We start from the raw sequence: 25,864 nt of genomic DNA on the forward strand, positions 1-25,864 counted from the left end.
TGTCACAGTCGTCTTCTGAAACCCCAGAGTGTAACCCTGTATACTAACAAGTAACGATATTGAGCAAGCCGTGAGCAATGTGATGCGAGCAGAGCAGGTACTTACGGACAGCAATGCAGAGATGAGGTCGCTGGTGACGGGGTCTCCCGGCCGCACCTTGTCCTCCTTCATGACGGGCGAGTAGAGCTCGGTGGTGCGCAGGATGTCCACCACCTGCCGGCAGACGACTCTTAGCACGGCGCCCATGCCACTGACAGCAGCGCGCCCGCCGCCCTTATCTGGCCGGCTGACACCTCATGATAGGTGACCGGGACCGCCTCTCCGGGAGGCACCTCAGAGATCGCTTACTCCGCCGTGGGTGCGCGTCGAGATAAGACCGTTATCGCGTCTGCGAGAACGCCGGGACACGGCGCGAATGGCGTGAATCCGTGAGAACGCGGAGGAACCCTGTCACCTCGACAGGCGGCGCGTACTGCGCGCCTCCAGAGATACTGTGCGATTAAGTACGCGTGTGCGGTAAGTGCTCCCTGCATAACACACCCACACTCAAAGCTCACAGTAACTTCGCGATAATCCGTGTCTCATTTTGTATTTCCGTCGCTAGACTAACTACTGACCCTTCTCTTACCTGGCGCTGCTTCTCCGTATTCAAACGGAACTGCACCTTTTAAAGGCTAGCGTGGCATGCAGAGCAGCTTCCTCATGTCGGTTAAGATTTTCGTCCCGATTTTCAGTTGTAGAATAGCGATTTTTATTTTTATTAAGGAATAAGCAAATATCGCTCAGTATCGTTGCGGAAGAAAAGTTGTGCAGATATAAAATGAATACGCATTCTCGTGCCATAAACTAAAGGACCTTTCAGGACTTGCAAGGCAGAATGATAAGGACGCCTTTCGAATTAAACTCAAATAAAGGTCCTGGTGTTAGTGAGATGCCAAAAATAGCACGGTAAAACTTGTCAGACACATTTCTACACACAGACTATCAATCAGAATTGAGAAAATAATGCTAAAGAAACACGCAAGAACATCAAAGATTAAATTTGAATCTAGGATGCTGAATCTGATATTTTTCCAATACGATCCAAAAGTGCAGAAAACATTTCTATTTTCAAAAATAATTGAGAGCTACTTTTCTTATCAACGAACAAACATTTCGCTCACGTTTTAGTTTCTAGTTATTACCATAAGAATGACGGTAGCAATAATTAATCCTCATTCTCTAGTGATAAAAGCGTACACATGTCCAAATTAAAATGACGACTTGTGTATTCTCACGAATGAATTTTCCATTTCACTCAGCCTTACATTTACTGCAAAGAAAAAGAAGATATCCACGAACACTTGTCAGATTTCACGGCGGTCTACGATTATAAACGTGACATATTTACTTTCAAAAAATCGGACTACTGCTGGTGTAGGAATTCTCTCTTAGATATAATTATTGCAGAATGTAAACTTATCTATGAATTTTATTTAGACAATGAAATTCAATCTGAATTAGCTGAACAAATGTAATGGTTACAAAGAAGCTCTTAAAACAATAGCGTTATCAAAGTCTGACCAAATAATAATAGTGTTAAAGTATTGATTCTTTGTTTGCCTTTTTACTATAATCACACTGTAAGTACAAGGATGATTTATTATCGTCACATAAAGAGGAATAATTATAAATAAAGAACAGCTAAGTATAGAACATTTAACGAGATTACTTTTAAAGCATTCATCACGTGTTCGAGAAAATATTGCCTCTTCACTGCAACGTCCATGAAATAGTAATTTGTTCTTTTATTTTTAATGAATGGACTCAGAAAGGGCTGTTTTCTTCCTAACTGAAAACGTGGCTGATTCCTTCAAGATCGAGTACGTTAGAGCTGTGTTTCTTAACAACAGAACGAATAACATACTATACGACAAAAAATCAGAAATCAATAAGTTTTATGTAGTGCTCACATCCTCAAAATTATACGCACTTATTGCCCCACTCTAATGGAACGGGCACTGAGAAATGAAGACTTCCACAAATACTCTGTTTTTCCCCATATAACTTAAGGAATCATACAATTTATTTTCAGAAGGTACTTTCAAATGTACTACAAGCCTCGTGTTACATCGCAGCTGAGCTCCACTGTCCTAAAGTATGCCACGTACTTAAAAGACAACCGCGAGATTTTATCTCATGAATTACGAGTAAATTACGTAAGCGAACTTGTTCTGCAGAGACCTTTGCGAAGTGAAGCACGTAAGCGCATCTCATTGGCTCTTACCACCGGAGGAACGCGATGCGGCAACAGAACGTACACTGCGAATCTCAAACGAGGTGCTCAGGAGAACGGAATGGCGAGACGCGTGGGATTTAAAGGCATTACCCGGCACTTCCTCCACGTTTCTCTGCACGTAGCACATGTTTTGCGCGCCCGATAAGCACGCACCTTATCAAGCATGTGGACCACTTCCGGTGAGGACGTCTCCTGCGCGGTGGCGATGAGAGAGATGACCTTGGTGATTGGCGCCTCGATCGACAGGTTGTGCAGTTTGGCGATGCTCTGCCGCCTAATTCCTGCAAGCAAACAGAGTTCCAAGTTCAGAGACGTTCAGGGTCGGAGGTAATTCAGATCAAGGTTTACGATTCATAGGCAATGCTTCACGATACATCTACGTATAAATCTATTGCTTCGCAAGCCATCTTACGGAGTGTGGCGAAGGGTTCTTTGTGCGCCACGGTTATTTCCCTCTTTTACTGTACTAGTCGCAAATGGTTCGAGGGAAGAAAGATTATTGATAAGCATCTCTTACAGCATCTGTCACTGAAGTTGGATGATCATTTCCCACTTTCGCGATTACTAAATGAACCTGTAACTAAACGCGATGCTCTTTTTTGGACCTTCTCTATTTCCTATACCAATCTTAAACAAAACGGATCACCGACTGAAGAGCAGTATTCTAGTATTGCTCGAATGACGGTTTTGTAAGCTACCTCCTTTCTGGGTGGACAACATTTCCTGCGGTTTCTTCCAATGAATCTCTACACACTCATCGTGGACATGCACACTGAATTTTGTCACGAGACCATTCGCAGATATTCAAGAAACTTGTCACACGGCTGTAAAGAAACTCTAACCATTCGAACAACCCTTTCATCCAATAGCTGGGAAACTACGATCATAATCGTAAGTGGAAGCAAAACAGATCAAAGAAACTCTTCAGCAGGAAAAGCTGAACACCTATCGACAATTCAAACTGAAAAACACACACAGCACTACGTCCAAAACACCAGGTTAGAAAATCCCCCTGTCGCAGCAAATCGGCGTGGCTCTGCCAGCTATACGATCAGAGCAGTCAAACAACTGGTTGCCACAGGGGCACTGGCAACACAAAAATCACAAACAAATTACACACGATAAAATACACTAAGAGACTAATTTACACTATTGGCCATTAAAATTGCGTCACCACGAAGATGACGTGCTACAGACGCGAAATTTAACCGACAGACAGAAGATGCTGTGATATCCAAATTATTAGCTTTCCAGAGCATTCACACAAGGTTAGCGCCGGTGGCGACACCTACAACGTGCTAACATGAGGAAAGTTTCCAACCGATTTCTCATACACAAACAACAGTTGACCGGCGTTGCCTAGTGAAACGTTGTTGTGATGCCTCGTGTAAGGAGGAGAAACGCGTACCATCACGTTTCCGACTTTGATAAAGGTCGGATTGTAGCCTATCGCGATTGCGGTTTATCGTATCGCGACATTGCTGCTAGCGTCGGTCGAGATCCAATTAATGTTAGCACAATATGGAATCGGTGGGTTCAGGAGGGTAATACGGAACGCCGTGCTGGATCCGAAAGGCCTCGTATCACTAGCAGTCGAGATGACAGGCATCTTATCCGCATGGCTGTAACGGATCGTGCAGCCACGTCTCGATCACTGAGTCAACAGATGGGGACGTTTGCAAGACAACAACCATCTGCACGAACAATTCGACGACGTTTGTAGCAGCATGGACTATGAGCTCGGAGACCATGGCTGCGGTTACCCTTGTCGCTGCATCACAGACATGAGCGCCTGCGATGGTGTACTCAATGACGAACCTGGGTGCACGAATGGGAAAATGTGGTTCTTTCGGATGAATCCAGGTTCTCTTTACAGCATCATGATGGTCGCAACCGTGTGTGGCGACATCGCGGTGAACGCACATAGGAAGCGTATCACCCAGTGGGATGGTATGGGGTGCCACTGGTTACACGTCTCGGTCACCTCTTGTTCGCATTGACGGCACTTTGAACAGTGGACGTTACATTTCAGATGTGTTACGACCCGTGGCTCTACCCTTCAATCGATCCCTGCGAAACCCTACATTTCAGCAGGATAATGCACGACCGCATGTTGCAGGTACTGTACGGGCCTTTCTGGATACGGAAAATGTTCGACTGCTGCCCTGGCCAGCACATTCTCCAGATCTCTCACCAATTGAAAACGTCTGGTCAATGGTGGCCGAGCAACTGGCTCGTCACAATACGCCAGTCACTACTCTTGATGAACTGTGGTATCGTGTTGAAGCTTCATAGGCAGCTGTACCTAAGCTCTGACTCAATGCCCAGGCGTATCAAGGCCGTTATTACGGCCAGAAGTGGTTGTTCTGAGTACTGGTTTCTCAGGATCTATGCACCCAAATTGCGTGAAAATGTAATCACATGTCAGTTCTAGCATAATATATTTGTCCAATGAATACCCGTTTATCATCTGCATTTCTTCTTGGTGTAGCTATTTTAATGGCCAGTAATGTAATATGCGGATGGGCCACTCTGGTGACCAACTTGGTACGTTACGGTATTGAGACTGCTGCAGTTGGCTCAGGAAGCATCGTCAGCGCCCAGCAACATTCCCTAGTAGCGTAATGCGTCCATGCATGCAGTACAAATCTGACAAAAGCCCTACCACCTTTCCAGACTGTCCTACAGTTCTTTATTTTCATTTCGCGCCTCGCCGTAACACATTTTCACCTCTGCCCTACACCGCTATTCTTCAATTGTGTCTGTGCAGTAGACCCCAGATGGGACCACATTACTGGGTCATCGCACCCCGACGTATGGACAACATCACTGAGCTGTATCCTGTGATTACACGATAGAAATACTCTTTTCGCTGAGCTGACAGCAAAACTTTTTTTGCTGGTCACCATGCAAATGCGGGCGTGAAGGAACTCCATGTTTTCCTTTCTGTACTTCAGGGCCGTGAGAAATGTTCCTTCTGGAGCCCATACGTCGCAAAATGGATAAGGATGCACGTGATTCTCAATGGAGCTTCGATTTGCTCACAAAAAGTCGCCTATGTTGTTATTGTGGTATGGGCCTGAGATCGCGATGTCACGCCAAACTCGGCGATGCGTATCGATACCACTGTTTTCCGCAACAGCGAGTGGGAGAGGCTGAAGAAGAGACGCCCTACCTGTCAGCACAGCAGCGCCTTCGGACGGAGATCAGTATAGAGCCGCGAATGGAAATGCTCTGCCCAGTTAGTGATCTCAGCTGAAGCTATCAACATCACCGAATAGGACCAGTGTTAGTCAAGCCTCAGATGAACATGTACCTTTATAAATGTTGAACATTGTGCTGCAAGAGATGAGTGTGACTGTATGCATCAAGAGATGTTTTAATAGTCAATGACAGTTATAAATATTCTACGCACTCCTGTGGCAAAGGATTGTATCAAGCGTAAGTAAATCTTTTTATTCATCCGTGTAATAAAGTGAACTAATATTTCAAATTTTTTGGTTCCAATGAGCCATCTCCAAGAGCAATCAAAGAACCTGCAGTTATGGCAGGACGCTAGTTGTTTCGTCTGGTCATAACAGTAACCAGTTCTAAAAAGGCAGGGTTATAATTAGTGCATAATTTACCGATGCACTTCCGGAACAGCAGTGGAGTGTAGTTGTTATGACGCTAATGGAATCTCCTACTTACATGAGTCGGCTGCAGCGTAATACAAGATGAACTCGAACGCCACCGACAATATTCCCAAGTTTCTTAGGAATATATTCTGAGTATTTCGATACACGGAACCAGTGGTCTTCGGTGGCTCGTTCCAGAGTAATAATATAGTTACAATGTATTCGCGGCTGTCATTGCAGTAAGTGCAGAAGCACTAAAGCCAATTTAGGTCTAATGAATAACGTTATTGGGGAAGAATATGACGTGAAAATATATAAGCCCACAACAAAATTTATAGAATTTGATAAAGAACAGAAAACCAAAGTCCTAATTCACATAGGTAATGAGCTATTTGACCCATGTGACTCAGAAGTCAGTATGGATGGACGGAGCAAAGCAGAAGTCAGAAACAGAACTGTTCAAGCAAAAACTGCCTTCAACAACAATAAGATCGTGACTTCAAAAAGCACGTACCTTCAAAAGACTGTGTTTGGAATGGGGCATGTTATGGCTGTGGAACCTCGACTCCGGGCCTAAAGAAGAAAAGATAGCAAATTCTTTCGAGATCTGGCGTTATAGATGCACGCTTAAAACAATGTGGAGTGACACGGTTACAAAGGTGGAAGTTCTGAAAAGAGTAGCGGAGATTAGAAGCCCCTGGAAATTAGTTGTCAAACGAAAAGTACAATTTATTAATTTTTTTCTATCACGTTAAGTGGGACTCTGCGAGTCACTGTTGCTCGGTCGTGGAATGAGACAGTACATAGTTTATAGAAAGCTGATCACAAAATTTATGAACGAAAGAATTAATAAAACACGGCAGAATTGTAAGAGAATATACGGATGAATTACACATTACAAAGAAAAGTTCTCAATTACTGTGAGGAATTCCTGTATAGAGAGGCACGAGTGTGAGACAAGGAAACCTTTCAACTTGGCTCTCTGTACTTAGGGTTTATCACTCAACTGTTGAGCCATTCTGTTTCACGCCCCTGTGTCTGTTCTCTACACCTCCCTCTCTTTGTCCATGTTTTTTCCTTCCCCCTCTCTCTGCCCATCTCCTCGTCCCATCTTCTCTGTCCGCCTCCTCTCTCCATCTCCTCCTCCCCCTTTTCTCTGCCAATTTTTTCCTCCTCTCATCCTCTCTGCGCATCTCCTCCTCTCCCCTTTCCCTTCATCTCCTCCCCCCCTTCTATCTGTCCATCCCCAGTTTCCTCCTCTCTACGTCCATTTCCTCGCATCCCTCTGTGTCCATCTCCTCTTTCTAGCCCTCTCCCCTCTTACCTTGACGCTTGTTTATTGTTACTGCAAATGAAACCTTGATTGGGAACTGAAGTCGTTATAATGAATGGGTATATCGCTCGGCAGCATTGGCATACGATGGTGGTATGGGAGAGACCTTTCCAGATGCTGGTTCTGTAGGGATAGTCGCTTCAGTGACAGTATTTCGCAAAGTTCTGCACTGCAGACCTGTAGGATTACAAAGTTTCTGCCGAAACACGATAGTAATGTTCTAGTCATAAGCGGATAAACCAAAAACAAAACTTTCCTGTATCCTGTTAAAACCGACTGCAAGGAAGAAAACAAAACAGCACATTATTATGCTTGTTGAAAATTACATACAGCGAAAAACAATCTGTCTAATGGTTTAAATGCCCTGCTGCCGTAGTTAAAATTGACTACGAGAAATCGTGCATTTCCAAAGCGCAGCAGAACACTTTCTTTCTCGCAGTCGGTGTTAACGTCAACCTATACACTATGTCCATCTGAATGTTTATTTGGGTATCATGCAAGTCTGAAGTAAATGCGTCAAAAACTACTCGAGGTTTTTTGCTAAAAATGTTTCCCCTTCATATACGTTTATTCAACGATACGTAGCCCATGTCCTCCCAAACTTTTATTAGAGTATAGTTTAAAAATTTGATGTGGGAGGTCAAGAACTTTCCGGGATGTTTGCTAACAACCTTTCCTCATTATGAATTGTATGCATGTATTTATGTATTAAAAAGTATGAAGTGTATGTCCGTCCGAATGTTTACTATAGCATCACGTAAAAACCTGAAGTAAATCGGTCAAGAAGTTTCAGAGATTTTTCGTAACAATGTTAAACAACGTCTCGTATTTACACAGTAGCGCAGATTTTCATCAGTTCCGCTGGAAGCATAGGATTGAAAATGAAACCTGGAAAATACAGTAGTGCACTCCTTATCGCAGTCTAATGTGACGTGAGGGACTCTTGAACATAGTAGTAAAGGGTGGGTTACTGGAAAGTGACCTGAAGGAAGACTATTTTTGAGAGATGTGAACCTGTGGCAACAAATCCAAGATACAGCCGAACAGTATTGAATGTAAGCTTGTGAGCGAAGAATAATAGGCATTACTGTTGTAAACAGCACATACCGAATGTGAAGGCACATAGCATATAATATATGCATGTGCATTGTTGTGCAAATATTTTCTGAGTAATGCAGATACAAAGATAAATGTGGGTAAGAAGTACATACACGAATCGCCGGAGACCGCGGTTTACTTATGCCAAAGTACTCAGAAAATATCTCTGAACAATGTTCCAAATTTTATCGTATTTCTGGTTCATTTTGTGTAAACTACGATATTCGGCCAAGAGCTGATATCAACTCCCCTGGTCCATTCATCTATCATTTTCTCCAGTATTCACAGAGATTCTTTTGCCTTAGAGCTGACGAGTGGACCTAAAGATTCTCATTCATATACTCGTGTATATTCTGGTTTTAATTCGTGAAAACAATATTTAATAAAAACAACGATTAAAGAATTTTGCGCACATTCCCGCAGCAGAAATTTTTATCACGTTGGTTTCAATATTTTTATAGCTTCGCGAAAAGTTAATTAAAACTTCAAAGGGTACTCGCGGACGATGGTGCTCATAGAAATAAACCCGCCAGACTCAATATCGCCATGACACAAACGTATCATTATTCGCCGCACTGGAAACAATATTCGTGGAAGACTTCCCGAAAATGTTCTCCCCTACGCCTGAAATTACTGACCACAATTAGTGTCTAATTCCGCGAGATATGTACATTAAAGACACCTTTTCAAAGTTGTTGTAGCTGTTACGCATTTTTTGAGAATAATCACTGACATAGTTTTTAACTTAACTGTAACAGAGTCTTTGGAGCACATTTTTCTTGTACAACTCTCATTGACGTCTTCGTATATGGTCCAAGGCTAACGAGACGGCGTTTTCCGATTTTAGGGGGAAGGGGTGTATTAACTATAACTGAGCTCAATGTCGCCAGGGCGCACTTCTACGCGGGTTCAAAACTAGCAGCCTTAGCTGACTGTTATCTGCGCAGGATGATGATGTGCGGTCGCCCTGAACCCAGTGTTCAACCTACGAGCAGAGCAGCGCATCAATCTTACATTTTTTTCCAAATTTAAAACAGTAGTTCTACGGAATGCTAGCAGTTGTTGACGTATTTATTTGACTGGCATATACGGTTTCTAACAATCTGCTTCTTATTTCAATCCAAGGAGTAGATCGAGCTGCTTGCTGTCCGGACCGTTAGAGTCGCAGTTCTCTTCTACCAGTTATTAACCGGCAAACTGGAAGTGGGGCAAGGGGTCTCCCAATTGGGAAAAAATGATTGGAGTTTGTGAATTTCAAACTTGTATCGTCGAAGATAGTGGTGGCAGACTAATAACGCCACCCTGTGGGCAGTTCCCTCGGTGGTGGAATTGTGGAACTCAGCTGTTTCTAGGAAAGAAGGTAGACTAGACTTTAAAGTCCCGTTGACAACGAGGTTTTTAGAGACGGAACACAAGACTGGACTGGGGAAGGACGGGAAAGGTACAAAAGCGAAACATTCCGTAAATCTTAAGCGAGTCAGTGAAATCACAGAAAACCTAAATCTGGGTAACTGGGTGGGGATTCGAACCGTCGCTCAGCTGACTGCCAGTCAAGTTTTCTGACTACTGCGCCACCTCGCTGGGTAGCTGTCCTCAAGCCTGAAGCTCACCGCGGCCGTCGGAGTACTCTGTGTTCTTTGTCTGGAGAAAATCGTGAAAATGATGAGATTCCATCCAATATCCAACAGTTTCATCAGATTTCCCGCCAAGCGTATCTCCACGTATTCTTTAATAATGAAGTTCCAAAATGATGATACTGTGGCCACAATTATTGTTTTATCATTTCCATTGACTTTCCTCTAGAAACACAATGTTCAGCAGAAATAGACTCGAGCGACTGCGTAAGGCGAGTGCACATTGAATGTTCGGTGCGGCGTCCTTCCTTGGTGCGCGTGGTCTATACTATGTGAGCCATACCACATTGGCAAGATATTTTGTAGAGCCCGTCGTTCCGCAATAAAAAAATCGTTCTTCTCTGATACTAGGAGATCAGAAATTTAAATGGCGGGTAGAAAAACAACTTTAAAATGAAATTTATCGAGAATTTGCTTTAGACAAAGGAAACAGAGTGTGAGGATGGCCATGGTGAGTGATAGCCCTGGGCCAGCTGACTTAGGCAATTCCTCCACCGCAGGGCAGTGCGTCACGCACGCGGGGAGTATACGCAGCACGCTAATAAATGGCAGGACGGAGGAATACTTGTTCAAAACCACTGTGTTCAACCAACTCCCTCCATCCTTCACCCATAATTGAAGTCATCATCCATTTCGTAACTCAGTCGTTCAAAATGTTCACCCACTTGAATGACCCCACATCCTGCAGCATATAAATTTTGCCATCCGCACTACCTCCCATCTTAATACATACGTCACCTGTTCCCAAAATCAAGTCAATTTCATTCTTCAGCGCCTCGGAACACTCATTTTAATCTAACCTTCAAACAACTCCCCGTATGACTGAAAATGGCGCGCAGACATACAATATTCAATCCCAAATTGTCCGTTCCCTCTGCTCCAATAAACGTCTTCTCACCCACGCCATCCGACAACATGAAATCCATGCCCCCTTTCTCAACGAAACCTCCCTCCAACCCCACCATTCCACAGGCATGTCTCCTTACATCCTACGTCGAACAATTCTATTGCCTGGGGCGGAGCTGCTATCAGCCATTTTCTAAATCTTTATTTCCTCCCTCAACCGCCCCTGAATGATGCAACTGAGTACCTCGACCTCACCATCATTCTCCCAAAACTCAGATGAGTCCTTGCCATTATCTACATCCGCCATAATTATACCATACAGTTTACTAATCCACATAGGCCGAACCAGTGTCACATACATAATAGCTACTCTCCTGCACACCTGCAGAAAAACAGCTGTGCCGTCAATTTATCAACATCCACAATGGCCACGAAATCTAGAATCCCGACCACAACCGTTCTGACACAAATACCACCTCAGTACCATTACCCTTACGTCTTGAGAGGTCCTAGACCCAACTGACCGTAACCAGATCTCATACCGTGTACCAAATTTCACCTGTTCCACTCCTAATCATTGTCCCCGATAAATCCAGGATCATTACGCGCAGGTTGGAATGCATACCGTGCCCAAATCCACGCCCTAATCGAAAGTCATGGCTTCAAATCCTGATGACATCCAGCATGTGGCTTATTTCCCACAACACACCGTCTCAGATGCAATTTCCAATCCTCTCCCATTGCGAATTGCCTAATATGATGAGCAATTGCCGTCTTTTTCGGTGCAAAAGCCATAACTTTGGGCCACCAATGTGTTTTTTTAAAAATCATTATTTACTGTAGTCTGTTTTGTGTGTTTTAAAAAGTCTCTCCAAGTTATGTAACGTTTCGCTGAAAAACCATTTTATCCGCTGCCAGCCTGCCTCTTCGTGAGGAACTGAAATAACAGTGAAGAGAGATGGCCCACCTGAAGATGACTGGCAAGTGTCCAGTCGAAATGTGACGGACTGTAATTAACGACGACCGGCACCAAGCCCCAAACTTCTCTGAATATGGAAGAAATGTACCACATCCAGAATTTCCTGAATTACTAGGATATTTTCCCAAAACTCTTGTCAGAGTTATGGGAGAGGAACAACTTTGGAAGAGGTGTAGAATATAAATTTCCGGGTCGATCAGTGGCTGCGAGAAGTTACGAAAAAATTTAGAAGATTCATGCTTATGTAAGGAAACATGTTGCAATATTTAGTTGATAACTGACGTCAACTGAGAGACAAAAAGGCTAACGTAGTATAATGTTTGGAGCATTATGAAAATGCAGGCTGCACATAAGTGGTTCCTTTAAATCTCACTTATGGACAAAAAGGCAACAGAAACAATCTCCTCTGACATCACGGGAAGAACAAAGTAAGAGCTATGCTTGCTGGGAAAGGAATTAAATATGGTCTTTCCGCGAATATGAAGGGTCAATTGATGGTTGCCGAAAGTGTAAAAAACGAATAAATCAGCCACGAATCGTAGAAAATGCGCAGATTTTTTCTTTGTTATCAAATTTGTGATAATGATCCGGCGGGTACTCCAGGTTCCAACGATTAACCAGAAATATTTCATTTAAGTAGCAACCGAGAATGATTTAAATAAAAACGACCGATTTTGTGGACGAATAGGTCATGGACTGTATCAAAACGTGTCAACCTAACATTTCATCTCATTGAAGCAATTTTTAGCTGTGAACCGCTATCATTAGCACGCACATCTCCTGTATTCGCCAGATCTCGCTGCATCTGACTTGGATCTACTCCTCGAATCGAAAACTGGATTTAAGAAAGTGCGTTTTAATCCTTAAAAAATGATCAAGACCAACAAAAAAAAGTCCTCTTGCTGTGGGTAACAGGAGACGAATAACATCACTGCTTTGAATAACGGCAGGAATGTAATTACTGAAGTATAGGTAGAGATGGTGACCGCGTTGGAAATAAAAAATAATTACGAGGAGGCGCTCACTAAGAAATGCAGCACACTTTTTTATAAATGAAAGTTGGCTTTATTTAGATTCAAATACATCATTTCATTCTCCACTCTGTTGGCTCCAAAACTCTCTTTCTCAACGTAATCTCCGTTCAATGCGACGGCTTTACACCACTTTGCTGGGAGGGCCTGTATTCCAGCTTGGTACCACTCTACTGATCGACGTCGGAACCAACATCTTGCTGGATCAATAACCTGCCCATCATCCACGTACTGCTTCCCGTGGAATGCATCCTTCTTCGAGTCAAACAGATGGGAGTCAGAAGATGCTAGATCCGGGCTATAGGGTGGATGAGGGAGACCAGTCCGATGAAGTTTTGGGAGCTCCTCTAAGGAGCGCAGACCTGTGTGAGGGCTTGCATTCTCATGGAGAAGAAGTTCGTTTGCCTTTTTTTGGCGACGAACACGTGGAAGTCGTTTCTCCAGTTTCCTGAGGGTAGCGTAATACACTTCGGAGATGAGGGAGAACATCAAACAGTATAACCACTTCAGAGCCCCAGAAGACTGTCGCCATGATTTTACCAGCTCAAGGTGCGGCTTCGAACTTTTTCTTCGAAGGAGAGATAGTGTGGCGCCACTCCATGGATTGCCGTTTTGTTTCCGGCTCGAAGTGATGATCCTATGTTTCATCGCCAGTGACGATGTTCGACAAAAAATTGTCGCGATCAGCCTCGTAAAGCTCAAGCAATTCCGCACAGAATGTCCCTCATTGCTCTCCATGGTCTTCTGTTAGTGGGCGAGGCACCCAGCTTGCACACACCTTTGACTACCCCAACTGGTGGACGAATGTGTCAACACTAGCAACAAAGACGTCCAGTTGAGTAGCGAGGTGTTCGTGATCCGTCGATCATCTCGAATAAGAGTGTCCGTAAGTTCCAACGCTGCAGGAGTCACAGATGTGTGTGGCCGCCCGGCATGCGGGAGATTGGGGCGAGCCCTTGTTGCCATGATGTCAGACGCCTCGCCCAAAAGCAAACCGTGCTTTTGTTTACTGCCAGGTCTCCGAGACTTTCTGCAAGCGTCTGTGAAAATATGCGATGCACTGATTTTCGCCAAACGAAACTCAATGTCACCTTTTTGCTTGGAAATCACAACCGTTACAGATGCCATTTGAAGGTAGTGTGTAGCGCCACTATCTATAGGACCTCCATGAAACGATAGGGGCCGAAGTGGAAATGTTAGACGATGTCCCGCAACAAATTCTGCTATATTTCAACCGAAAATGACAGAGAAAGAAAAGTATTGCATGACTTATCGAACGCCCCTCGTATAATAAGTGTGCAATAGTTACATGTCTCGTATCAATGTTCTTTCTTAATCGTCACAACTTGTAAACGGCGGACGAAATCAGACAGGAAGAAAAAATACTTTTTTCTTGTTGAAAGTGGACTACTGGAGAATCTTCTGAGTTTCTGCAGTGGCGTTTGTTGAAGGATTTCATATATTACGGGTCCAAGGTCTTCAGTAATTCGTTGCAGAGTGTCTTTATGTTAATCGTCTGAGCGAGTTATACACCTGAGACCGTGACGGTAGGATTTTGGTATTAAGACTAAATCAGTCACCACCTCAATGGGCTCTGAAGAGATAACCGTACGCAACGAGTCAGACAATGAAGACGCAGGAAATGCAGTCCCAGGCAAAAACCGTGTGCTTGCGCCATAGTACTGTTTTGTTACTGTATAAATCAGTTTCTTTACAGTCACTGTTTAAAATGCCGATCACTTAGATTACGGCAGACTCCGATACACAATAAACTTTCGCATGCGCTCCGGTATTGCAGAAGAAGCATGTACTTAGTCAGTGACAGCGGCAGTACTTTGAGCTAGATCCACAAGAGCTTCATTAGAAATTTTCATATGTTTTATAAAAGACATCATATTTACGCCAGTGACTGTAACACTTTCTTTATTTCGCGATTGCAATTTTGGCCTTAGGCCACTATCAAGTGCCGATTTTCGTGGCTTCACGCCACGTCAACTTAAAATGTTGTCATTACTATTAAATACATTCGCGACGCTGTTACGTATTGCGAACACACACATCCATATAGGTCATAAAACAACATAGTCTGTAGATACTCATGTTCGTTAGCACATTACTAGTCATTTATGCACCAAACTATAGCAGCAGATTACTGTTTACATGCTGTATGCAGTAGCATGTAAACAGTAATCTGCCACTGCAGTTTGGTGCTTAAGTGACTAGTAATGGGCTAACGAACATGAGTGTCTAAAGACTATGTTGTTTTATGACCTATATGGATGTGTGTACTCGCAATACGTAACAGCGTCGCGAATGTATTTAATAGTAATGACAACGACATACAAATGTGTCAGCTCATTTTAAGTTGACATGGCTTAAAGCCACGAAAATCTGCACTTGATAATGACCTAAGGCTGAAATTGCAATCGTGAAGTAAAGAAAGTGTTTCAGTCACTGGCTTAAATATGATATCTTTTATAAAACATATGAAGAGCCTTGTTCACGAAAATTTCTAATGAAGCTCTTGTGGATCTAGCTGAAAGTTATAATGGCGTAAATATGTCTTTTACAAAGTTCTATATGACTGTGAATCCAAGGTATAAAAAGTTAATTGGGCTCTTCATATGTGTTAATGACAATCTTCATCAGTTTCATATCTCATGACTATGTGGGCCACGCAACAGGACAACTATAACCAACCCATCGGTTCCCCACTTGTATGTGCGGATGATTTGAAAGATTGTGTGCGAAACATACTAATTTTAGCTGCACATTTCAGGAAAGTTTCTTGGGATATTTTCAAGAAAAAGTGTCTTCATTCTGACACATGTAAATTGCAGTTACGCGTTATTTAGTCACTGGAAACCATAGTCTCCTTGTACCAAACACTCAGCCGAATTTCGTGAACTTTGTCAGTACAATTCTTGCCCATAGTGTATTATAAGATTCAATCATACTGAAAATTTCGCTGGCAAATAAACCTCTCTGATGAACTGAAACTGTGTTTGATGCCAGCTCTCGAGCTCCGATTTCTGCCTTTCTATCGAGCGGAATACTCGAGCATGCCTACAAAAAACTTCGAATCTTCTGCATCCCGCGTATATTATTTTCCAAATCCAGTACACAACGATTTTAAGCGTGAATTTTCACGATCGAAAATGTCACACATCAAAGTATTCTACATCCACATCTACAACATTACTATGCAATTCACAATTAAGTGCCTGGCAGAGGATTCGTCGGAGAATCTTCAAGCTGTTTCTCTACAATTCCAATCTCGAACAGCGCGCGGGAAGAACCAACACTTACATTTTTCCGTGTGAGCTTCGATTTACTTCATAATGACGATAATTTTCCCTATATAGGTGCTTTTATGCCGTGGTTGAATGAATTTCTTGGAGAAACGCAATGTTTTGTCCCTAAAGGCAGAAGGCTCCCACACAGAGGCGTGACGTCAGATGTTTTCAGCGGTTGCTGTCGACCAGTACTGCGACTGCTCCGCGATGGATGACTGGTAAAAATCCTCTTCAGTACCAGAATCCAGATACCATTCCGTTTTACACTTTCCTCCGTCCGATTAAAATTATTGGAGTGTTCAAGTTACCTCAGTTCAGGCTATATTGAATATGAAGGGGAAAAAAGAGAGGTCAGCATCTTGTCTACATCGATATCATCAGGGGCGACCCACAAGCTCAGTTGCCAAGCGCGGGAGACGTCGAAACAACCATCTTGGAACACTCTAGATATTTAATCCATCTTGTGCAAAGGCGGAACGAGGTGATTCAGTGATCAGGACACAGAATTCGGGTTCGGTACAGGTTGTAGGTTCTCCTCCAGCCTTCCTGCTTTTCACTGAGCAAAAGAAGTAAAGGATCACTTTTTAGAAACCCTGTAATTCTCAGCCACTTCAATACTTTCGTCTTAAATTTGGTGTAATGGTACGTACAATCTTCCTCTGTAAAGGCGCAAAAGCATGGCATCCTGTGACGTCACCCTGAGGCTCGACGACGCTGCAAACAGCACGGTGTCCACACATGTGAAAAAAAAGGCACCACTCAGAAATTCATGTGAGGTGTAAGATGGCTTAATGATGTTACATTGGCACCAAATTTCACCACAGTTCTGCTCAATGTCACTGTGGACGTGTAATACGATCAGAAGGTCGTTATGCTGCCTCTTTTGACGTCTCTGCGATGGAGATCAGAACCGCGACGCTCAGAGTCTAAAATCAAGCGGTTTTCTTATGAATGGCCATAGAAAACATTCCAGACACACCGCCGCTCAAGACAGGCACTAAAAGGCCGCAGGGGTGGCATAAAGGTCGTCAATGAAACCACCCGTATGCCTGGGGCGTTGACTCCCACACATTTCGCGGTAGACAACGACGTTTCGCAGTGCAGTGCAACAGGAAGACTTTCTTGACAACCTTTGACACTGCTGACACCTACAGAAGTTTCAGTCCCTCTCTAAGGAGATGTGAAACTACATCCCTACCGAATGTGATGGCACCCATTTGGAGCGCAGTGTGAACCCATTTGGAGCGCAGTGTGACCGCAGTTTTTGCTCTTGTGCACAGGTTGTAACCATTAGGGACCATTCCAAATCACTCGATGAAATTTGGACATGATCTGAAAGAGCAAAGGTTGCTTACGGTTTTCCAGCGCCCCTATTTTGTGTCGCCCTGTGGCGTGATCATGGAGGCATGCGGCATGACACATGTGTGAATAAAATGGCGCATTACTTCTCTAAGAACCCCCCCCCCCCCCCCCCCGCCCCCTTACCCCACTGTGGCAAAACCCTCGGCGCCACCCGTCCACCTTTATTGAGAATTTTAACACTGTGCCTGTACAGAGAGGACACTTGACGAATTCCTGGGCGCTTGCAGACAGGTAACCTCTTTGACACACTCTGATTCCGGATAGCCTATCATGAGACGCAAGAGCAGCATCGTAGTCTGCCTGCAGGAATCTGGGATCTCTCGTTCCAAGTTCTCTCTGTAGAGGTACATTTTTCGGTTGCTCAAAAAATATGAGTGGATGGCAATGAGTGTTTTGCCGAACTGGGGGATCTTAGAGGACCCTTTTTCGTTTTATTCACGCATGATCGCGCCACAGGACCACGCGAAATAAAACGGCTGAAAAAGTGCAAGCACACTCAGCTGTTTCGGATCAGATTCAAATTTCGTCGAATCTACATCTACATCATACTCCGCAAGCCACCTAATGGTGCGTGGCGGAGGTTGCTCCCGGCACCACTATCTGATCCCTTCAATCCTATTCCACTCGCGAATAGTTCGTGGAAAAGTGATTATCGATAAACCTCTGTACTGGCTCTAATTTCTGTGATTTTCTCCTCGTGGTCAGTACGCGAGATGTATGTGGGGGGGAGTAATATGTTGCTCGCTTTCCTTCTGAAAAGTGCTGTACCGAAATATCATTAGTAAATCTCTTCGCGCTCCACAACGCCTCTCTTATAACGTCTGCCAGTGGAGTTTGTTTAGCATCTCTGTAACGTTCTCTCGGCAGCTAAACGACCCCTTGATGAAACGCTCCGCTCTTCGTTGGATCTTCTCTATCTCCTAATCAATCCTACCTGATGATTTTGAACGGTGCCTAGTAGTTCAGTTTTGTACACGAGAGCAAAAATTTCGGTCGCCCTGCGCACTAAAAGGGTCAGATCACGTATAACGGGCACTTAGCCCCCAACGTCCTGGGAGAAGCCTTGAAATGTCCGAGAGTGTTAGTGTCAAGGGTTGTCAAGAACGTCTTCCTTTTGCTCATCGCACTGCAAACTACGATTCTGACCTCGAAAAGTGCGGGGATCAATGCTCCTGGAGAAATGGAGGTTTCGTTGAGAGCCCGGTGTGTCCGGAATGTTTTCTTTGCCCACTCATAAGAAAACCGCGTATTTCAACGCTATGCGTCGCGGTTCTAACCTCCGTCGCAGAGATGTGAAAAGAGAGGATGAAATGTGGTAAAGAGGGGCTAAGATGACCTTCCCTTTGTGTGACACGTCGACGATGGCATTGGGCAGAGTTTGATGAAGTTTGGTGGCAATGTGACATCATTAACTCTACACGTCACATGAACGTCTCGACTCTTTGCCGTCTGAATCGTTATCAAGCCCAAAGGTGACAACGGAGGGCGACACGCGTTGGCGCCATTGAACCAAATGTCAAACTTAAGCGTCGCAATGGGTGGCAATTACGGGGTTTCTAAAAAAGTGACCCTTTAATTACGTTGCGCAGTGTAGATTTCCGTGGTCCCACTAAACGGCATTTGGCTAATGCTGCGGTGGTACTATAATCACTGACACTACCGATTTTCTTCCCAAATCTTGTCCAGTCCGAGTCTGCTCGCAGATCTCTTACGAAGTTCACGTCCGCACAACGTCAAATTTCGACGTCCATTCTTTGTTAACGCCTGTAAAGACCCTAGTCTCCTCCGCTTTCAAAAAGTATCGCGGATGCATGTGTCAGCAATAGATGGAAATCCTCTCACAGATGATGATGAGGTCCCATACCCCGAGGAGCGTTGGGGACGATGCGGGAGACCTGTACCGCCGTACTGGGCAAGGATCTAGTGGAGGTGGTTTGCTATTGCCTTCCTCGGACCGTAATGGGGATGTATGATGATGATGAACACGACACCACACCCAGTCATGTCGAGGTAGGAGAAAGCCCTGACCCCGCCGGGAATCGAACCCGGGACCCCATGCGCGGGAAGCGAGAGCGCTAGCGCAAGACCACGAGCTGCGGACCCTTTCAGACAGGAGAGGGGCAAAGTTCTCGTAGACGACATTTATTTATTTTCTGTTTTCTTTTTGTCTGTGATCTAGATTCTAATACAGAACACATCTACCCATGAAGTTCTATACAGAAAATTACTACAATTACTGTTCCGCTAACTTACATTCTCTATGGATGGGTAGAATTTCTACCTTGTCTTGGTTGGTATATATTGTGCTCAGACAAAACTTCAAATGAAGACAATTGACTGAGTGACTGGCGTACATTTTCCATTGTGCTTCCATTTGTTTACTGTCAACTGCAGCAAGTAGACGAGTTACATTACCCAGGGTACCAGCACTGTGTTCTGCTACGGGAGAGTCAGATTTAATTTTGTGTTACGTGCTTAATAACATCATGTTTACGTCAGTGATACGTAGTGACACCTTTTTGAATAGATCTTGAAAAGATGAAGTGAATTACCGAATAAAAAATATAGGATGCTGCTTAACAAAAACATCTTCCTAATGAACAAAGATATAAGAAAGGAAAACGTGTTGGTTAATGTCCCCCTGATAGTTAAACGTTTACTTGGTACCACTTTTATTTTGCACTAGGCGAGAAATAATTCGAGGCAGTCAAAATAAATAGGAAAACATGCACGCGAGTATGTCTCATGATATCTTAACATAAAATTTCAAATGCATTAGTACAGTTCAGAAGTATGCCCTTTGAGGAAAGAACCATAACTGGAGAAGAGAGAGAGAGAGAGAGAGAGAGAGAGAGAGAGAGAGAGAGGAAAACTGATTACATGTTATGGGAAAAGAACTGCATTCTGCCCCTTGTCCATGTAGCACACAGATATATGCCCATCCGGAATCCTGTTGGTACTAGGTCACTATTCTGTAACCCATTACTGTATCACAGATTTTTCTAATTTATAATTTAACACTACGCTACAGTATGAAACATTACACTACACAGCACTACAGGACATTACTCTTTTGTACTGGATATCACTAACAACATTTGTTTTTCTCCTTGCGTGTGCACACACATTGTCAAGTTAGGGAACGATCTCCATTAATGTAGAAACATTAGTACATCTTCAAACAGCCAATATAGCTATTGTACAGCATTTATTGTGATGACTGGTTCAACAAACTACGTTGCTGTCATCAGATCTGTAAAACATAGGTCAACATATTGAAGCACATTGGGATCGGATGTAAAGGGGCGTAAAACAATTTTACATAAACGTGTACCATACCAAGGAACATAACATACCTTCTGCAGAACATTTCACTGAATCTTTATCAGATGCATATTATACTGTGTCATATCATAGAACAATACTTGATAAACATGAGAACAACAGTATTTCAGCAAGTCAAGCATAAAATAACCATTACATTAAACAACACATATACTGCAGCGATTATACAAGCTCATGTTCATACTTTAGCAGAATAGCTACCGAGATTCTCAAGTAAACATCATAGACGGTACAGGCTCTGTGTAGTAGCAACGTAGCTTCCTAAAACTGATCGTCACAATAAATGCTGTACAATAGCGATCTCGGCTGTTTGAAGTAGTACTTCTGTTTCTAAATTGTTTTTCTCCTTTTGTCTTGATTGCTATCACCTGGCGCATTGAGCCATTCACAGTCGTAGTGCTTCCTTGCCGTACAAGGCGTTGAGATTGCGACAGAGATGGCTATGAAGGTCTGGGGAAATTTTTTCTGGTCCTCTCCGTGGCTCATCTCCTCATTTAGTCCGGAAGGACACTGTGGTTGAGGGTTCTGCCTTGGTTCGTCCCGTTGTCATCACGTATAGCGTCTTCCAGGCTGTCTCTACGTCATGTAGGGTCGCATTTCATCAGCTGTGCCACAGCTCCTCACTCCCTGTTATGCCACAAACTGGAGGATTACCAAAGGCGTTCATGCCCTGATCTGAAATACCTTGTGTGTTGGCACATTCCCAGACGATGTGGTATTGGGTGAAGATTGCTTCCACAAGCAGACGTCTGCGTTGCGTTGGCGTATTTTTACTAAATAGCCGGGAAACGATCACGTCTGCGACAGATAATGTATTGCTCCATTGGTCGACGAGAAATACACCATCTAATCAAAAGCATCCGGACACTCCTACGCAAGGCGGAATTGACCGACAGACGTCACGAGAGGTGACCTGAACGTATAAAACGAGGCCAGAATATAGCGTCGTCTGTACAAATTGTCGGCCAGGAGCTCTCAATGACGTCCAACGTGGACTAGCCACTGGATATCAACTGAGTAACAGATCCATCACGGAAATTTCCATTGTTCCAAAGCTGTCCAAGTCGACTGTTGTGATGTGATTGTGAAGTAGAAACGAGAATGTACAACCATAGTTAACGAAGGCCTGGCAGATCTCTTGCATCGACTGATACGGACCGGTGAAGGGTGCTTGTAAAAATCGAATGACCTAGTGGACCTTAGATGACTGGAAACGAATGCTTTGGAGTGACGAATGACGCTATATGCCTGGAGAAAGTTACCTGTCGTCATTTCTGCTACCAACAGTTATGTACGAAGAATGTTGTACTATGGTATGTTGAATTTTACGTAGGTAGGTTTTGGTCCCCTTACTGCGCTTGAAGAACGCTAAATGCTCAAGGATGTGAGCACATTTTACAGCTTCGTGTTCTGCGTTCAGTAGAGGACCACTTCGTAAATGATGACTGATTGCAGCGACATGACATTACATCCTGTCATAAAGAAGCGTCTGTGAATCACTGATTTGTGAAGAACAGCATTCCTAAAATGGACTGGTCCGCCCACAGTCCCCAACTGAACCCAGTAGAACACCTTTGGGATGAGTCAGAACGTCGACTTCGCTCCAGACTGCAGCGTCCAACATCACCACCTTTTCTGGTTTCGGCTCTTCTGGAAGAATGGGCTGCCGTTCCTCCACCGACATTCAGAAACCTCATTGAAAATGTCGCCAGCAGAGCTGAAGCCGTCACAAAGATGACGTGTGGACACATCCCATACGAATGTCTAATTGTAGGTGTCTCGATACTTCTGATCAAATGCTTCACAAAGTACTGATGTTACTTATTTGTTAGGAAGGAAGTGGTAGATTCTCCTCACTGTTTCTGCCCTGTCCTGATTTCTTCACAACCTCTATTAATACATGGCTTAATTTTCTTCTTCGACGGAAATGGAGGTACGTATTGTTAGAGAATGGGAGTAAGTCTGGGAAGAGTACCTACCTACCTTGATGCTATAACGTGGAACAGTTTCATGGCCTTAGACCCCAACATAGACAGTCCGAGTTCAGCCAGTTGGCAAGCCAGCCGCTGGCGTACTTACCGTCGCTGGAGACGGAGCGGATGTCGTAGGAGTTGCGCCTCACGGAGTGCAGGCTGCCGCGCTGCGTGGGGTACGCCGAGCCAGAGTCGGAGGCTCGCTTCCCCATCCCGGGGCCAGGCACCTCGTGGATAAACACGAAGTGCGACGGTGGTCTGCAACATAGACACCACATCAGGACCATAAAAGGCAGCACTCAAACTCCGCTCCACTCTATGGTGGAGCTTTACCGTCACGTGACATGGAATTTATTAATAGTTTAGCTATGGGTGTAGGTATGAGGGAGCCCAACCACCTGAAGAAATGGAGAAAGCGCACAGATTAGTTGTACACACACACAGACGCAGATGCACAACAGATAGATAGATAGATGGATACATAGATGGATAGATAGATAGACAGATAGAGATAGAGAGATAGAGAGAGAGAGAGAGAGAGAGAGATTGATAGTTAGATAGAAAGAAAAGAGGGAGGTGTGGAAGAAAAACTTCACTCTCACTTATTTAGTCTGCAGCGTGTGATTTAATAAGCCTAAAACACGTTGATAACTCCCTGGTAACGGTGCAATAGATAATTTTATTTCTAAGCCTATATCCTCATAAAAGGCTGTCTATATGTAAACGTAATAGATTCTAAGAAAAAAAATGCTCACCACGAAGAAATCATCCGAATGGGAGATATGATGTACATGTAAAGACAAACAAATGATTACAATTTCAGAAGAATTGGATGATCTTTTCAAGAGAAAGTGCTTCACAATTTGGCAAGTCAGTAATGCTTTTACCCACCTCTGGCCCTTATGCAAGCAGTTATTCTGCTTATAATTGATTAATAGAGTTGTTGTATGTCCTTATGAGGGATGTTGATTGAAATTCTATCCAGCTGGCGCGTTAGATCGTCAAAAAAACCTAGTTGGTTGAAGGACGGTGCCCATAACGCTCCAAACTTTCTCAGTTGGGGGGAGATACGGCGACGTTGCTGGCTAAGGTACGGTTTGGCAAGCACGAAGACAAGCAGTAGAAACTTTCACCGTATGCGGGCGGGCATTATCTTGCTGAAATCTAAGCGCAGAATGGCTTACCATGAAGGGCAACAAAACAGAGCGAAGAATATCGTCGACCTACCGCTGTGTTGTAAGAGCGCAGCGGGTGTCAACCAAAGCGGTCCTCCAATAAAATGAAATGGCACCCCAGACCACCACTATTCGTTCTCGGGCCGTGTGGCAGGAGACAGTCAGCCTGGAATCCCATCGCTGTCCAGGGCGTCCCCAGAAACGTCTTCTCTGGTCATCGGATCTCATTCCGAAGTGGGACTCATCACTGAAGACAATTCTATTACAGTCTCTGCGAGTCCAGGTCAAAGATTTGTCTGGAGACGCTGCCGACAACGGTGGGAGACCAATGTAACTGTCGCCCGCTAAGCAGCTTGACAACCAAGAGTGATAGTTTGGGGTGCCGCTACATTTTATAGCAGGCCCCCTTAAGTTGTCATCCGCGGAATTCTTACAGCACAGCCCCGATTTGTCGCCCTTCACGGCAAGCAATCCTGGGCTTACGTTTCAGCAGGAAAATGCCTGCCCGCACACGAAATGCTTTTCTACTGCTTGTAGGCCTGAGTTCCTACTACTTGTCTTCACGCTTGTCAAACCCTACTTTGGCCAGCAGGGTCCCCAGATCTCTCCCCAACTGAGAACGTTTGGAGCTTTATGGGCAGAGCCCTCCAATCAGCTCGGAATTTCGGCTATCTAACGCTCGAATTGGACAGAATTTGGCACGATGTCCCTCAGGAGGACATCCTACAACTCTATCCGTCAAGGTGAAGCCGAATAAGTGGTTGCATGATGTTCATTGGTGGACCAGTTCGTTGCTGACTTGCTCAATTTATGAAGTTCTTTCCCGTGAAAAAAACATTCAATTGTATTCATTTGTTTGTCTGTACACGTTCATGACGTACACCGATTTCCGTCCCATTTGGATAACTCCTTCACGCTGCGTCGTTTTTCTGTCTTAGCGTGTATTTTTGCACTGCTGTTACATTCGATGTAAATAGAGACATAACTGTAAATATTATAAACCTTTTTACAATATTCCACTAAATTTTGTTAATTTTACGTATAGACATGTACAACTCAATTTATATTCTGTTTTTGCTGCAATATAAATAATTAGATCCTTTGGCTATAAATGTAATCTCACTGCCTTTTCTCGCTTGGAAGAGTAGTCAGCTGAAAAAGTAGGAAATGTTTTGCACAGACGTAATGAACAGTTGAAAATTTGTAGTTCATCTGAGCAGGTGAAAATCATATTGATGTGGAAGTTGTATAATAGCTATAAAACAGCCGTCCGAGTATTTTGAAAATACAGAAACATAGAGAAGTGAACTACTATTATTTTGTAGTTAAATTGACCCAACAAACCATTACAATCCTGGAAAGCTTCAGATTTTATCGTACAGGGAAAACTCGAGACAATCATACCGTGAAGACGGCGATAACGAGTAACTACGATACTGCAGTATTTATCTGCTGATACCGGACAGCGACTTTCAGTTAAAATGTCCTCCCTTGTAAGGGAATTATATAATGTGTGTACCAGTATACGTCGTGACGTAGGAGCGATGACATACAGAAGTTTGGGTCTGGCCGTGAGTCGTGCACCGATAGCCAATGAGATAAGGCCACCGCTGGCGGAGAGCGGGAAGTCTGCTTCGAATCCCGGTCTGGCACAAATTTTCATTCTCGTCATTCTCTTATACAGCTGATGGTTGATCGCATTCGCGAATACATTTCAAGGGCGATAATATACAGGGTGGTCCATTGATCGTGACAGGGCCAAATATCTCACGAAATAAGAGTCAAACGAAAAAACTACAAAGAAAGAAACTCGTCTAGCTTGAAGCGGGAAACCAGATGGCGCTATGGTTGGCCCGCTAGAGGACGCTGCCATAGGCCAAACGGATATCAACTGCGT

The 25,864-nt window shown here is 44.0% G+C and overlaps 1 protein-coding gene across 1 annotated transcript in view; it reads right to left on the bottom strand.

Moving 5' to 3' along the window:
- The window catches only part of LOC124615911 (high affinity cAMP-specific and IBMX-insensitive 3',5'-cyclic phosphodiesterase 8A), a 1,662,866-nt gene that overhangs the window by 212,106 nt on the left and 1,424,896 nt on the right, over window positions 1-25,864 (bottom strand). Inside the window, exons 10-12 of the mRNA XM_047144089.1 lie at window positions 22,899-23,050; window positions 2,432-2,559; window positions 106-213 (exon numbers count right to left, since the gene is read on the bottom strand). Of these exons, the coding sequence (XP_047000045.1) occupies window positions 106-213; window positions 2,432-2,559; window positions 22,899-23,050 (388 nt within the window). The remainder of the gene's footprint in view (window positions 1-105; window positions 214-2,431; window positions 2,560-22,898; window positions 23,051-25,864) is intronic.

This window comes from Schistocerca americana, chromosome 5 (genome assembly GCF_021461395.2).
Source record: "Schistocerca americana isolate TAMUIC-IGC-003095 chromosome 5, iqSchAmer2.1, whole genome shotgun sequence".
NCBI lineage: Eukaryota > Metazoa > Arthropoda > Insecta > Orthoptera > Acrididae > Schistocerca > Schistocerca americana.